Raw genomic sequence first — 15,809 nt, forward strand, 5'->3', positions numbered from 1 at the left:
AAACAATTAGAGTTAGCTTTTTGGAAATATTGTCCTTCCAATGCGATACCCGAATTTGCATAAATGTTTCATAAGCACAAAATAGTAAACTGAGAAAAAAAAAGCAAAATAGAAGGAGGATGGGAAGAGAGTCATTTCCAAAAATAACTAAAAATAAAAATTAATCAAGGACATCGTTAAATAGCACAAACCAGGACACGTGGCTGTAATTGTAGGTTGAGCTCTCACCATTTCTATGGATTAAATAAGCTTATTTACAACGTTTTCCCAATAATACAATATTATTATGTTTTATATTTTATTATGTTTTAACTTAAATTTCCCATTTAATTTTAAAGACAATTATTTCGAGATTTATTGAAATGAAACAACAAAAGAAAATATAAAACCGAACTTCACAATAAAAACAATATTTTGAAAAAATAGAGGTTTCACATTTTTAAACGTCAAATCATTCTCTCAATCGAAGATAAATAGAAAAAGACAAAATTCAACATAACTTGAAATTAAGAAACCACTTTTCAGTTTCACGAAAGAAAGCTTCATAATTCTACAAAAGAAAAACTATCACACGACTTCAAAGCTTCTGAACCTTTTCAACTTCGAGTTTTGGATTGTCTTTGCATATGGAAGTGTCTGCTGAATGCTTCCAATCAAATGTACAGCAATGCGCTTCTGGAAAACGATGAGCAGAGCAAAATTTTTTTCCGCACTGACACTCAAATGAAATTAATCCAATCTTTTTATGACAAAATCCACATTTTGCATTTTGAAGGAGAACAAATGAAGATTGATTTTCAGGACTTGTAATGGAATCTGTAGATGCCTCGGTTCCAGGAGAAGTTGCTGATGGAGTCATAAGTGTTGAAGGAGTTGATTGCTGCTTTTGTACAGCGAGCGTTGTTGATGAAATGGGTGTTTTGGCAGGAACAGAAGGTGAAAGAGGGTTGCTTGAAGTGGCAACTGGAGGAAATGTTGTTGGGGAAGCGTTTATACTTGAAGGATGATCATTTTTTTGAATATTTTCTGTTAAATGCGCTGAACTACATTGCTGTTGGCACTGCAAATATTCTCGATAACACTTGCTGCACAATCCACGTGTAGCTGGATTACCAAAAAAGCCACATCCTGCGGAGCACAACGAAGGTTCTTTCCGCGATGGTGTTTGAGAAGCGTTTGACATCGAAAAGTCTTGTCTGGAATTATGAAACAGGTTCGCAAAAAGATTGAAGATAAAGAAAGGGCTAAAGTCTTTCGTTTTCAATTAGAAAAAAGCAGCAAGAATGAGTCATTTTTGCATATCGATGCAAATTTCCGAAAATGGAGAAATATCAAATTGAAAAAACGGAAAAAAATAAAAATGGTTATTTGATGATCACCTAAGTGATGAACAGGCCAGGACTGGTTGCATCGAAGCCAAAGAGTTTTGACATTTTTTTATTTACGCATAAATTTTTTAAAGATAACTTTGCAAATCTCTTCCAGACTGGAGTATTTTCCAACAAAAAATGAGGAATTTCAAGCCTCAAATGAGGCCATTTCACCTTGTTATTGTATATGGAATTCTTTTTGTAGTCTCATTGTTTATAACGTTATATGGATTTATAACATATTCAATGGTTTTTATTTTTCTTCTTCTTTTTTAGCAAGGAAAGATATTTATATTTTTTTTTCTTTTTCTTTTTTTTTTTTCAAAGGGATTTGAATTCAAAAAAGAGTACAACGCACAGAATGGACAAATAGAATTTAATGTTGAACTGCAGCATTCAATTTCGGAACCAGTATTTTTATATTATGGATTAACATCATTTCATACAAACCATCGCCGCTTTCTTGCTTCAAGGGATGAAAAGCAGTTGGCAGGAAAGGACATTTCCGAAGACGCACTAAAAGGTTCTCAACTACTCGATATTCTTTTTAAAAAAAATTTAACTGTGTTTTTACTTTTTGAAAGATTGCGATCCTCGAATTTCTGATGGAATTGGAATTCATGAGAAATATCCTTGTGGGCTTGTTGCCGAAGCAATTTTTAATGACACATTTTCCATATACAGTAATTCATCTTTGATTAAACCAAGCACTGCTAACATTTATCCATCTTATGAAACAGTATGTTTATTTTAATAATTATTATTTGTTTGAGACCGTTATATTAATTTATTATTTTCAATTAATTTTTTAAAAAATGAAGAAATTGTTTCGATGCCCAAATGACGACTGTAGCTCACAGAGAGTTAATGTGACAGATCCTCATTTTATTAATTGGATGAGACCACAGCCGTTTGCGAACTTCAGAAAATTGGAAGGAGTTTTCGTTGATGGAATGCCTCAAGGGGTTTACACTGTTAAAATAAACGAAAACATACAAGGCGGACAGCAATGTTTGGTGTTTTTTTCTATTCAGTTTATTGCATCTAATCTCTCTATCCTATCTATATGTCTTTCTCTCTTTCTCTCCTTCTATCTCTCTCTTTCTCTCTTTCTATCTCTCTATCACTCTATCCATCAACCTATCTCTATATATCTCTATCTCTATCTCTCAAATGAACAACTACACTATCAAATCCTGATATATATTCATATTCTATCTTCTTGTTTATTTGAAATTTTTCTCAATAATTTTGAAATGAAAACAAATTTTCACCCTTCTCTTCGCTCACATTCGTTCACTTCTCAAATAATAACGAAAGCGTATCAGCCAAGTCTGAAGGGATCAAAGTATTTTGTTTTAAGCACCAGACAATGGATGGGGAAGCGTTCACTTTTCATTCGTATGCTAATTTATTCAAAACATTTTTAAAATTGCTCTTTTTATGTTTCGTATTTTTCATTTAATGCTTTTCAACAATTTTATCTTTGATTTTTGCTTTGACTTGTCTGTTGAAAATTCATTTTTTTCGATGAAACTTGGACGAAAATGAATGTTTTATTCATTATGCAATCACTCAACGCAACGAAAATCACAGCAATATTTGCACTATGCATTTCAGTCATGTGCATCATTGTTTCAATATTTTATATGTGTGTGTCTCGATACGATCAGCACCTGAAGGAAGATTATTTGCAGAGGCATTCAATGAAGATAGTACAGGTTTGACAGCATAATTCTATTCAAAGCATTCAAAATAGATAAATAATTTGTTGAATATTCTCATTCTCACTTTTTGAAACTCATTCGCTTCAACTTATTGCATTCATCTGCCTTTTTGGATTCTGAAGAGCTCAGATAAACGACAATATTAGCTGATGAAACTTTCATTCCACAATCCCGATGACACTTCACAGAATCACATCTCAGAGGATATAAGCTGAAGCCAATTCACAAATTCATTTCAAACATTTGTGTTTATCTCATCACTTTGCAGTTAGGCAAATTGAACATTTTTTTTGTTTAACTTTTCGTTTAATCATTTATTTATTATTAATACATTTTATTTTGCAAAGTCTTGCGATTTAAAAAATGAATATAAAAGAGACCAAAAGATATTTGTTGATATTTTCATGTTTTAAAAGTCGAATGTTTGAAATAAAAAAATGACAAGAATAGAAATAAAATTAAAAATGAAAAGGTTTGTGCTTATGACGACTGAATTTGAAAAATAACAATTATTAAAATAAACTTATTGCGAAAAAAAATATTTGACATTCTAATCCACTTCATCAACATTTGAAGCTGCATGATATGAAGGAGGAGGTGGCTGTTCATAAGAATTAGAAGACGATGATGGCTCAGAAGAAGAACTTTGGCCAGCAGAAGGATCTTCAGGCTTGCCTTCTGGATGCTCTGCCTGGAATTTCTTGTCGTAGTATGCAATCAAAAGTGGATGTGCCACTTTCTCGATCTCCTTGTAGCGTCCATCAATAACCTCTGCATCGACCTTCTTTATTTCATCGCTGTCGATCCACTCCAATGCAGCATCTGCCATTTGGTTGATTGTTTGCTTATCACTTTCTTCCATCTTGTCGCCTGCCTCTTCCATTGTTGATTTAAGAGAATAGCAAAATGTTTCCAGAGAGTTGCGCGCTTCAACACGATGTTTGATCTTTTCATCCTCAACCTTCATCTTTTCTGCCATGTCAACCATTTGCTGAATTTCGTTTTGTGAAAGTCTTCCTCTTTCATTCTTAATGGTGATATGTGACTTCAGACCTGAAGAGCCAGACAACGCTGTCTCCTCAGCAGAAACCTGCAACACACCATTTTGATCCACATCAAACGTCACTTTAATACGCGGAGCACGGCTTTTGGCTGGTGGAATGCCTTGAAGCTTGAAAGAGCCCAAGAAGTTGTTCTCTCGAACAACAGCTCGCTCTCCTTCGTACACTTTAACTGTAACCATCTCTTGGTTATCCTCGGATGTTGTGAACATCATTTCCTTTGAGCAAGGAATTGTGGTGTTTCTCTTAATCAGCACTGTCATCACACCTCCTGATGACTCCACACCAAGAGAAAGTGGAACCACATCCAACAACAGCAAGTCTGCTCCTTTTGCTCCTGCTGTGCCTTTCAGAATAGCTGCCTGAACAGCTGCACCATATGCAACAGCTTCATCTGGATTAATCGAAGATGAAGGAGGCTTTCCGAAATAGTCAGTCAACATCTTTTGAACATAAGGAATTCTGGTTGACCCTCCAACAAGAATGACTGTATCAATATCAGCCTTTGAGTATCCACTATCTGCAAGTGCACGTTCCAACGGTTCTTTGCATTTATGAAATTCGTATTCAGCCAAATTTTCAAAGCGTGCACGAGTGATGGTCGTTGAAAAATCGATACCATCAATAAGTGCATCAACTTCGATTGTTGCTGTTGTGCTTGATGACAAAGTTCTTTTTGCACGTTCGCATGTGGTTCTTAAACGACGAATAGCTCTTGCGTTTGCTTCAACATTGATACCTCTGTGTTGCCTGTTAAACTCACTAACGCAATATTTCACAAGGATGTTGTCAAGATCTTCACCTCCAAGATGAGTGTTTCCTGCAGTTGACTTCACTGTAAACATTCCACCATCGAGCAATAACACTGAAACATCAAAGGTCCCACCACCATAATCGAAAATAAGTATTTTTTGTTCTTTATCATTTTGCTTGTCCAATCCGTATGCGATTGCTGCAGCAGTTGGCTCATTAATAATTCTAATAACATCGAGGTTTGCAATGGTTCCTGCGTCCTTTGTTGCAGAACGTTGTCCATCATTAAAATAAGCTGGCACCGTAATAACTGCTTGCTCAATTTTCTCTCCAAGAAATGCTTCGGCTGTTTGCTTCATTTTTGTCAGAACCATTGAGCTGATTTGTTCGGGAGAAAACTGAACAACTTCTCCTTTATACGTAACTTCAATAAATGGCTTATCTCCTTCCTTTTGAACAACTTTGAATGGCCAAAGTTTCATATCAAATTGAACTTCTTGATCTGAAAACTTTTTCCCAATCATACGCTTTGCATCAAAAACAGTATTGGTGGGATTCATAGCAACTTGGCTTTTTGCAGCGTCTCCCAACAATCTTTCAGAGTCAGTGAAAGCCACATACGAAGGTGTAATTCTGTTTCCTTGATCATTTGCAATAATATCGACAACACCATCGCGCATGACTGCCACACAAGATTTTGTTGTTCCTAAATCAATTCCAACTGCATATTTTGATACAGGCTTGTCTGCCATTTGTATTTTGATTCCGATCTAAAAACTTGATCAAATATGTACCCATAGCAGCATAAACAATATATATAATTTAAAAAAGAAAACGAAAGTTGTTACTGCAGAAAAATAAAAAGAAACTTCATGAAATAATCATAATGGTAATAATTATAAAATATCATACATTAAAACAGGTGATGACGTGCTCAAAAATTGAAATGATTGATAAGTTTTGGATTTATATTTTCTTTAAAACAAAAATCAGACAGAATTGCTCTTATGAAGCACTTACTCATATAATATAATTCATCTCTTTTTCTTCTTTTTTCATATTTTCAATTCTTCTTTGAATGTCTTCAATCTGCCCATCAATGTCGTCGAAAGATGTTTCAAAAGCAGCATTATCTGAAAGAGGAAGACGAGGCAAATCTTTCAGTGGAAGAGAAGCAGTTGTTGAAGAAGGCAACTTGGCATTTTTAGCAGACGATGAATAGAGTGAAGACAAAGAAGAAGAAGAAGAAGAAGATGATGATGATGATGATGATGAAGCTGGAAGAGAGCGAGCAGGAAGCGGAGAGGAAGACAGCTGGCTGTTTGAACGAGGTGACATTCTCCACATATCATCATTTGAAGAAGAAGAAGAGGAAGAAGAGGAAGAAGAAGAAGAAGAAGATGATGATGATGATGAATATGAGGTTAATGAGGGTGATTGAGATGATGTTTGAGAAGACTTCAGACGCATTTTTTCGAGTGTGGAGCGAACAATCGAAGAAGCAGAAGAGAGAGAACGATATGTGATTGGTGTGGTGTTTGATGGATGAGCAGAGGAAGAGGAGGAAGAAGAGGAAGAAGAAGAAGAAATGTTTGAAGTGGAAGGTGATGAAGAAGGAGAAGATGGAGAAGAAGATGGCTGAAATGAATAACGCTGTGCAGACGATGCAGAAATGGAAGAGCGGAGGAATGAGGCAGAAGATGGGGTGTCTGATACCAGCGAAGAAGAAGAAGAATTTGTTGGGAGAGAAGAATTCAGAGCATATTTTTCCTTCTTTTGCACGTCGCCCTTCGGTTTGTCCAGCAAAGCAGAAAAAATCCCAGTCAGTGGCCGTCTTCCAACAGCTCTTTCTTTCTCTTTCTCTTTCTCTTTTGTTCCGGCTGCCTTCTTCTCTCGTATCTCCTTCAGCCACATGTCCATCTTCTCCTTCTTTTCTGCCCTGATTTGCTCTCTCTCTCTCTTCTCCTTGTTTGCCACACGATTCTCATTCAGACGCTTCCATCCTCTTTTGAGCAGCGCCTTCTCTCTTAACAGCTCAGCTGCCTTGTGCTGCTGCAGCTCTTTCACTCTTCTCTCTGTCTGCACTGCCTCATGCCACTCCTTCCACCTCAGCCACGCCCCTCTCAGAATATGCATCCTGCTGTGCTCCTCTGCTTTCTCCTTCTCTTTCGCACACAGCTCCAAATACTCTCCTCTCCACGCATCCAAACAGAGGCCCATCAAATGCTGCGAGTGGAAGGCAGCTGCGATGTCGTTCTCGCGCTGCTCCCACTCCTCTCTCTCTCTCTTCAGCACAGCCACTCCTTCCCTCATTCTGCCAAATATCCTTTTCTGCAGTGATATTATGTAATGTTCATTGCTTTTGCCTTCTGCTGCTCTGAGACTGGCAATCATCTTCTTCAGCGGTACAATCCCATTCCACTTCACCAAAGAAGACAGATAATGTCTGTTTGCTATTCTTTCCTGCTCTGCCCAGTATTCCCTCTCTTTCTTCCGCTCTTCCTCTTTCCGCTGCTTCCACAGCCTCAGCTGCTTGTTCGTCTCCAATCGGGCGATTCTGAACAGCTCCTCCTCCTTTTTGACTGCCTCTTCTGCCTCTCTCATCTTCTCCTCTCTTCTTCGTGCTGCCTCTCTCTGCCTCTCCTCCCTCGCTTTTATTCGCTCCTTCGCTTCCATCTCGTGGCGCTCCATGAGTGACATTCGCGATGGAGAAGAAGGCCGAGCGGGGGAATTCGGACGCAGCTGGCGTGAAGGCGATTTGACAGCAGCAGATGCGCTTATTTTGAAGACAGCAGAAGAAGCTAACTTGGAATTTTGCGCTTTTGAAGGGGTTGCTTCTGCTTCTTTCTCTTTTCCTGCCATTGACTTTTCAGAAAGTGTTGATTCTTTTCCAATATTCTCCTCATTCTCCTCTTTTTCCTTGTTTGCTTTTGCTTTTTCTCCCTCGTTTTTGCTTGCAATTTCAGCTTCGCTCTTCATTTGCTCTTCGGATGCTTCACTTTCTTGCTGTTGCGTCTTCTTCGTCTCGAGCTTCGCAACAAGTGCCCCAATTTTGCTCAGTCTTTCTTCATGTTCCTTCTTCACTTTGTTGTTCTTTTTCTCATCTTGCCATTTCACCTTCCACAAATTAAACGCCCTTTTCAATGTCCAATGACACCGAAACGCCTTCAGTGCTGGCGCCATCTTCTCCTCGAGTTCCCTCTCTTGTTTCTCTCTCAGCTGCTCTTCTCTTCTCTCCTGCTCTTCTCTGAGACTCACAATCATCAGATAGCGCTTCCTCCACCCAATCCATCCTCTCTCCGTCAGCCGCTGCTGAATGAGCGCTGCAATCATCCGGCGCTCTCTGATCTGCTTCTCCACCCACAAGCGCCACATCGTCCAGCTGCGCGTCAGCTTCGAAAGATTACGCTGTCGTTCCATCCTTTCCATTGATGCTTCTATTTCTGCAGCACGAATGGCTGCTTTTTGCGCCATTTTCTGCTGCTGAAGAATCATTTCTTGTCTTTCCCTTTCTTCTCTCTCTTTCTTTTCTCTTTCTTCTTTGGCTTTTTGTGCTTTTTCTCGTGCAGCTCTAACAATTTCTTCCTTCTTTTTCTGTTCTTCTTCTTTTATTCGTTTCATTTCCTTTCTTAATGCTTCTTCCTCTTCTTGATGTTTTTGCCTCATTTCTTCGTCTCTTTCTCGCTTTTTTTTCTCTTCCATTTCTCTTAAAGCCATTTCTTGTCTTCGCTTTTGCTGTAATTTAAGTCTGGCTATCCGCTTTTCTTCGACAAGTTGATGTCTAATTTCCATCGCTCGAAGTGGATCTTGAAACAAAGGAAGAAGCGGGCGTACACTTTCAGTTGTACTATCCAATGTTAAATTATTGACTTCGCTATTATCAGAAGAGTTTTTTGACATTTGTCCTGATATTACTGCAGAAATGACACCATCTCTAATTTCTTCAAACTCTGTTTGTTTTCGTTCTGGCTCACGAATTTTAGGAGTTCTTTGAGTAGAAAATGCTCTTTTACTTTGTTGAGCAATTTTTGGTTGAGTGGTTTTTCTCGAATTAGAACTTGGTCTCGTTTTTCGAGGAAGAGATGGAGAAAAAGGAGTTATCTTTGAGATATGAGGAGGGGATACATCACGCTCAAACGAAATTGAGTCGGTGGAAATAGTGACTTTACTCAGTAATCCTTTTATAAATGATTCCGCTGTTTTTATTCAGTTAAATTTTCAATTTTCATATAAATATGTCAAAGGAAATAAAGTATTTTTTTATTTGTTTATAATATTGAATTAATTACATGAAAAAATAAGAAAATTTGTACACGATATTCGATTATGCAACAATCAAACCTTCATGTGCGGTGGATGATTCAAATTTCGATGGATCCATTACCCCCTTTATTAAACATTTTTTTAATAATTTAAAAACAAAAATCTTTAATATGAAGTGTGTGAAGTGAGTGAAATGAAGCTGTAATTATTTGAAAAATTATTATTTGTGTTGTGAAGGTATAGATAAAGAGGAATAACCTCCAACGGGATGATATGCAAGAGGGCATTGAGGATGCAGGCAAGTAAAGCATGGTGTTGTGGTTGTAGTCATAGAAGAAGAGGTATCTTTGCGCATATCATCGGGCATTGTTCCGCCGTTGAAGCAAGAAACACACACATTGTAGCCACGTGGCCTGGACGAGTAAGAAGACGAAGATGCAGAAGAAGAAGAAGAGGCAGTTGAGGAGGAACTTTCAGGAGTGACTGTAAGAACAGGATATTGGCAGATTAAGCAATAAGAAGGAGGCCGTTTGAGTGTGATTGAGCCAGTTTTCGGAAGAGGAAATGATGTCTGGCATTTCTCACAGATAGCCCCACGAATGGTGTATGTCTGTGAAGGTGTTGAGGAGGAAGAAGGAGAAGTTGAAGAAGAGGAAGAAGAAGAAGATGATGATGATGATGAAGAGGATGAAGAAGAAGGCAGAGTGACTGAGCACAGCTTCATCCACTCTCCACACCTGGGGCAGTTACACAGCTGTGGATCAATCACTTCTGCATCGCCTGAGAGAAGACGTGATGTCCCACCCATCGAACGTGATGGTGCTGATGCATCTGACATTGTTCGTGCAATTTGTGAGATGTGCAGACTTTGGTCAGCATTTTCGATGTCTCCTTCTCTCTGCATGTGATGCCCTGTCCGCTTCAGCTCATCGCCATCAGTCCCCTTGAACAGATCAAAGCCATCCTGCAGATATTCTCCAATGGAAAATCGGAGGCTGGAGAGACGCGAGTTCATCTTGTCGAAGGCATTCTTCATCGTCGCCAGGCAGTCAGCAAGAACAGCATCCTTTGTGCGTGAACCAATGCTTATCCGCTTCAGATCTGCTTCCATCTGCGCCCGAAGATATGGACGAAACAGAGGCAGTCCAATCGAGTCATATGCATCCACAAGCGCTAGACCAAGCGGGGTTGGCTTGAAAGTATTGGTTTTCACATCCTTTTCTGCAAACCGACGCTGCTGCACAACATCAATGTGCTGCGCAATTGTTGCATCTGTACCGATTCCTGTTTTGTCCATGATACTAATCAGCTCCGTTTCTGTCAGCAGCGGCGGTGCTGTTGTTTCTCCTTCTGCCAACTCCAGCAGACTTGGCTCAACCACGCTGCCTTCGTTGAAGAGAGGGATCTTCTTTCCACTCCACTTGTCGTATGTGTACACTTCGAGATAGTTCCGCTCTAAAATCATGAGTCCCTTTGCAACAAACCTCTCAGCCCCAACAGATGCATGCACCACAGTTTCAGCACCAAGTGCGTCTTCAGAGCAACAAGCAAGAAAATGCCTGCAAACATAATCGTAAACTTTCCTTTCCTCTTCGTTCATTTCTCCCCTTCCACCTCCATCATCATCGCCACGTCCGCCTCCAGCAACTTTTGTTGGATGAATGGGCGGATGGGACTTATCATCATGCTGTCCTCTTCGTGGCTGTCTGTATTTCCCTTTCTCGAGCAATCCTCGTGCGTATTCCCCCAACTGTGGATGATCTCCCATCATCTGGACAAGACGCCTGGTCTCTCTATCATCTCCAAAGGAATCCGTTTCTGTACGTGGATACGAAATATACCCATTGTTGTACAAATGCTCAGCTACTGTCATCGTCTGCTGAGCAGACATTCTGAACAAAGATGCTGTTTGCTTCTGGAGAGTAACAGTGGTCAAGGGAAGTGGCTTCCACCTTCGTTTTTCTCGTTTTATTATTTTTGTAATTATTGCAGGACCGCTTTCACAACACACCTCAAATATGGCGCCAGCTATCAATCTGTCGTAAATTCGCTTCCTTTCCCAATTAAATTCAGCAATGTCTTCTCCCTCTTTTATCTGCATTTTGATGTACCAAAACGTTTCGGGTTGAAATTGAACATGCCTCCAATATCTTTCAACAATAAAACCAAGTGTTGGAAATTGACAAGGCCCATAAGATATAATCTGCTTATTGAGCTCAGGGAAATTTCGCTGAAGATATAAAGTTTGCATCCTTGTAAATGCAGAACCGATTCGAAGATCGATTTCAGATCTGACATCAACAGCTATTGAATCCAGTTCTCTAGGGACATCTAATCTTTGTATTGCTTGCTGAATTTCGCGTGCAGTTACACTTGAAAAGCGTGCCCTTGATATTTCCATTGCTGGATTGACTTTCTTGCAGATTCCAATGACTTCATAAGAAATATTTTCACCTTCGCGATCACAATCAAGCCATAACAATAGCCATCTTGCATTTTTTGCTTCGTCTTCAAGCTGTTTTTTGATTGGCATAAGATTGTTTGCTCCTAATTTTTTTTCAATTCGAATATCAAACAAATCTCGAGGAAGGCAAGTAGACCACTTTGAGTACGGTGGTATAAATTCATGTGTTAGTAAGTGCCCGACGACAGAAGTTACAACCAAATCAACATTTTGTCCTCTGATTTGGCAGCGTACATCATGTATTGCAGTTCCTGAACCTCTCCGTGGACGCGTTCGAAAATTACCACCCTGAGACAGTGCTTGAGCTATCGCAAGAGCAACCGATGGCTTCTCAGCAACTGCAAGGGCTTTAACCATCTTTGAGAAAAAAATAAGGGGAAGGATCTTTCTTTTTTATTGAATGGTCATGAATATGAAGAATATAAATTACCGATAAAAAATAGATACAATGAGCTGAATTTCATTATAAGTACGAACAAAATGTGAAAAAAAAAGCAATCAAAAATTCGATATTATTTTTGCAATCACTTACCAAAAACATTCTGAAGATTTTCCTCAATCCATTGCTCAAAGCGCGTATAAAACTCATTGTCATTAATTTTGTCCGATTGAAATGCAAAATATGGCTGGGCAATCTCCACTTTGTCTTTGCTGAAGGGAGAAGGATCGCATATAACACGTGCAACGATAAGCTTAGTTTCCGATGAAGGAGCGACAGGTTCGATGTGAAAAGTGAGAGTGAAGATGGAAGGGATGGACGAGTGCGGCGGAGTAGACAGAGTGAGCGGGGGATGGCAGCTGACTGAGACAGACGGCTCTGTCTCGTCAATTTCGAAGGAGTCTTTTGTTGAGTAGCGCTTTGTTCCATTTGAGAGGTTGTCGTCATTCTCTTCTTCTTCATTGAAGAAGCGAATGGGAAACAAGCAAGAAATGAAGGACGGCTCAGGATGGGCAACGATCTTCTTCTTCTTTCCTTTCCCTTCCTCTTCATAAACCTCATTTTTGGCCATGTCATCTGCGTCAAAATGTCTCTTCTCGCCGCTCACGAAAAATGACATGTTCAATTCGGGATGCTCTTTTTTGAACTTTTCTGTGAATTTATTCGCAGTTTTTCTGGCAATCTTCTTCATTTTGTTGTTGGTTTTCCAGATGCGATGCACAACATCTGCGCCATCTGAATTTTGCGGTGCTGTCTTGTTCTTTTCTTCAGTTTGTGTGTACACAACGCCTTTGTCTGTCTGATTTGCTGTCATATTTGCAGGATTCACTCCTTCAAACGCCACATCTGCTGAAAGAGACGTTACAGAAGCGAAAAATCTTTGTTGTGCTCCGACAATTGTTGCATACAGCGGATAGAGCGAAGACATGGAGCTGCTCTGTGCAACAGCAAGAGTGTTGAAGAAATATGGGGATGTTGTGGATGTCACACCAGAAGCAGACGAATGCGAAGGAAGTGTCGGATCAAGGAGAGAAAGAGGAAGCACGTGAAAGTGCAGAAGGATGGCAGAGGACAGAATCTGAGCCATCGGCTCGTTTAACGAGGGAAACGGCTCAATTGACAAGAATTGGTCGATAAACCAGGCGCACAGCATTGACGGTGTAAACTGTGCTTTGCCAATTGTGCTGCTGCTATTCGTCCACCACCACGAATCGATTTCATCAATATACTGAACTGTCTTCTCAAGCAGCTGGCTAACAAGGTCTGAGATAGAATTCTTCTCAGGATCTGCATGCAACTCTGCGAAGACAGCAACACGACTTTTGGCCAACTTGCTCTTTTCCTCTTTTCGTTCATTGGCACATTTCATGATAAACGCCTGCGATGCATTCTGCGTCTTAATCACATCGACGCATGTTGTCTTTGAGGAGCTGTCTGTTTTGTTCTGTGAAAGTTCCGAAAATGCCTCTTCTTCGTCCAAAACAGGAAGCAGTCTGTCGTTCCGTCGTGTCTTCCACTTCCCACGCTCCATCGACGTCAAAAAGGAGACATTGTAATTTGGATTATACACAAAGTGGAATGGTGCTGTATTTGTGATAGTTTGATGCAAAGTTAGCACAAATTGATCTGAGAGTACCTTCTTAATTCCGTCAGATGAATTTGGATAAGATGACTCTTGTTCATTCTGTTCCTCTGCCAAGAGATTCACAACATCAACAATCGCATTGAAATAGTCAATGATGATCAGCATCGCTTTGTCTGGATGAGTAATCAGTGCTGGCTTGTTCCCTCGTTCCATTGCTGATTTCTGGTGCGTATCAAGTTCAACTCTTTCAAACAGCACTTCAATGTTCTCTTCAGTCAGCGCATTTAAATCTCCTCTTGTGAGCTGCTTGTCTGCTTCTGCATCATTCTTCTTCTCAAATATCTCTTTTGATATCTGAGATGCACTCGACACAAACCCTTGCTCTTCGTCTTCTTCATTTTGTGTTTCTTTTTGTGTCTTTTTCTCTGTTCTCTGTTGTGAAGCCTCTGAATGTTTGAATTCTTCTTTCAGCTGGCTTGCGGCTGCTTTGAGCTGCTGCTCATCCATTTTCTCTTTCAGCTCAGTCACTTTCTTCTGAAGCCTGTCTTTGCGCCCATTCTTAAATTCTGATCTTTGCGTTGTCATGTTCTGCATTATATTCATCTCATTCTCCATCACTTCCTCCAAAACAGTCACTCCTTTCATCATTTCTCTTTGTCTGGCTTTTGACGAAGTCTCACTTGCATCTCCCTCAGCAGTATTCCCTGTGCTGCTTCCTGCTAACAGACTGGAAGGAATTCCTGTGTACTGCTGGAAGATAAATGGCTGCTTTTCGCGGGTGACAGAAGAAATGTGCAGGAGAGAGCGGATGATTCGCTCGTGTTGGTGTCCATCGACTGGAAGGATGATGCCATGTGCCACAGCCAAATTCACTGCGAGATGGGCAATCAGATACTCCTGCTGCTGGAACACTGATGAAAGAGAAGTACGAGCGGACACATCTTTCAATAGATTTGAAGAAGATGCTTTGAACAGAGAATCAATTGCCTCGTCATTTGTAACATTTACAAACTCTCCGTTGTGAGAGTTCACCCAACTGCTCATATTTTTGACAGAACTCTTTATGATTTCTGCGTTTGCTGGCTGCGTCCCTTCTGGAATAATTTTCTCTGCAATGAGTTTCCAGTTGTCTGGTGTTGGTATTGGGCAGTGTGGCAGCAATGATGGATTCATAATACCTGTTTTGTTGATCTCTTTTCTCAATTCAAATTCGTTTGAGATGATTCGATCAGTCATTCTGCTGTAGTCTTCTTTTGTTTTCAACGAATATGGAAGCGGCATGTAAATTGATGTCAATGGCTGCGAAACAAAAGGAAGGTTCTTTAAAACCGAGTTCTGATAATTGTGATTCGTCTGATAAATCTTTCTGAAGTCAGTCAGAAAACTGGAAAGCTTATTTGTTTTGAGCAAAGGATTTTTTGATGGAATTTCTCTTATGGAATCTTGTGAAAGTGGGCGAATTTTTTCAAATTTCCTCAAAACAAATGAATCATTCAGAGAATTAAAGTATTCGTCAATTTCATTGTGGATGTTTTTTCTTGTTTCAATTTGACTCTTAAGATATGCTGTTATTTGCTGAAATTGTGGATCATTTGTTAATTGATTGCTCAGCTGCATTTATGTAACAAACATAAATTTCCAGAAATAATAAATTTGATATCAATTAATTCAATTCAAACCTTCTGAGAAAGCTCATATGCTTTTGACATGTCATTTAGCTGAATTGCAGCTTGCATTTTAGCCATGATAGATCGAGCTGAATTTGGTTCTAACTGAGATAAGTGCTCAGAAATCCAATACATTCGAAAAGCTTGTTCGCCTTCTGCTGCAGCTGTAAATTCTTCAAATGTGTTGTTTGCCTCTGACGTTTCTTGAATTCTTGGAATGGTTGCTCTTTGCTTTGGAGAATGTTTCTTTGATGAATTCCATATTCCACTTACGACTAAATATGTTGTCAAAGCAGACAAAATCACAATTGTAATGATTGCTTGCTTTGATATCTTTGACTTTTTTTTCTGTCTGTGCGCAATTTTTGATCTTATATCAGTTTTTTTTGGGTGAAGTTTGTTACTGCTCTGTTTTGACTTTGGAGGCATTGTAAAGAAATAAATAAGGGTAACAAAAACTTCTAAATATATACGAATTCA

At 39.5% G+C, this 15,809-nt stretch overlaps 6 protein-coding genes across 6 annotated transcripts; 1 reads left to right on the plus strand and 5 right to left on the minus strand.

Moving 5' to 3' along the window:
• Nucleotides 1-335: 335 nt before the first annotated feature.
• Nucleotides 336-1,321, minus strand: MONOS_2026 (putative zinc finger, AN1-type domain 6). The gene has a single exon (XM_067871918.1). It carries the CDS (start codon nt 1,181-1,183, stop codon nt 578-580), a length of 606 nt encoding a protein of 201 aa, XP_067733619.1. The 5' UTR covers nt 1,184-1,321; the 3' UTR covers nt 336-577.
• A 46-nt stretch (nt 1,322-1,367) lies between these two features.
• On the plus strand, nt 1,368-3,484 carry MONOS_2027 (putative cell cycle control protein). Its single transcript, XM_067871919.1, has 8 exons — nt 1,368-1,423; nt 1,486-1,619; nt 1,698-1,893; nt 1,955-2,109; nt 2,192-2,381; nt 2,691-2,771; nt 2,967-3,091; nt 3,220-3,484. The coding sequence occupies exons 1-8, from the start codon at nt 1,387-1,389 to the stop codon at nt 3,241-3,243; spliced, it is 942 nt and encodes a 313-aa protein (XP_067733620.1). The 5' UTR covers nt 1,368-1,386; the 3' UTR covers nt 3,244-3,484.
• On the minus strand, nt 3,478-5,709 carry MONOS_2028 (putative cytosolic heat shock 70 protein). The gene has a single exon (XM_067871920.1). It carries the CDS (start codon nt 5,661-5,663, stop codon nt 3,648-3,650), a length of 2,016 nt encoding a protein of 671 aa, XP_067733621.1. The 5' UTR covers nt 5,664-5,709; the 3' UTR covers nt 3,478-3,647.
• A 93-nt stretch (nt 5,710-5,802) lies between these two features.
• MONOS_16758 (uncharacterized protein) lies at nt 5,803-9,292 on the minus strand (the record flags this gene model as incomplete). Its single annotated transcript, XM_067869630.1, has 2 exons — nt 5,803-9,107; nt 9,253-9,292. 2 exons carry the CDS (start codon nt 9,290-9,292, stop codon nt 5,932-5,934), a joined length of 3,216 nt encoding a protein of 1,071 aa, XP_067733622.1. The 3' UTR covers nt 5,803-5,931.
• A 102-nt stretch (nt 9,293-9,394) lies between these two features.
• MONOS_2029 (TOP3A,topoisomerase III alpha) lies at nt 9,395-12,009 on the minus strand (the record flags this gene model as incomplete). Its single annotated transcript, XM_067871921.1, has 1 exon — nt 9,395-12,009. The coding sequence occupies exon 1, from the start codon at nt 11,993-11,995 to the stop codon at nt 9,395-9,397; it is 2,601 nt and encodes an 866-aa protein (XP_067733623.1). The 5' UTR covers nt 11,996-12,009.
• Nucleotides 12,010-12,162: 153 nt separating this feature from the next.
• MONOS_2030 (uncharacterized protein) lies at nt 12,163-15,758 on the minus strand (the record flags this gene model as incomplete). Its single annotated transcript, XM_067871923.1, has 3 exons — nt 12,163-13,593; nt 13,714-15,273; nt 15,342-15,758. 3 exons carry the CDS (start codon nt 15,756-15,758, stop codon nt 12,163-12,165), a joined length of 3,408 nt encoding a protein of 1,135 aa, XP_067733624.1.
• Nucleotides 15,759-15,809: the final 51 nt, after the last annotated feature.

Source organism: Monocercomonoides exilis (assembly GCF_001643675.1).
Source record: "Monocercomonoides exilis strain PA203 chromosome Unknown scaffold7-2047599, whole genome shotgun sequence".
NCBI classification, from domain to species: Eukaryota; Preaxostyla; order Oxymonadida; family Polymastigidae; genus Monocercomonoides; species Monocercomonoides exilis.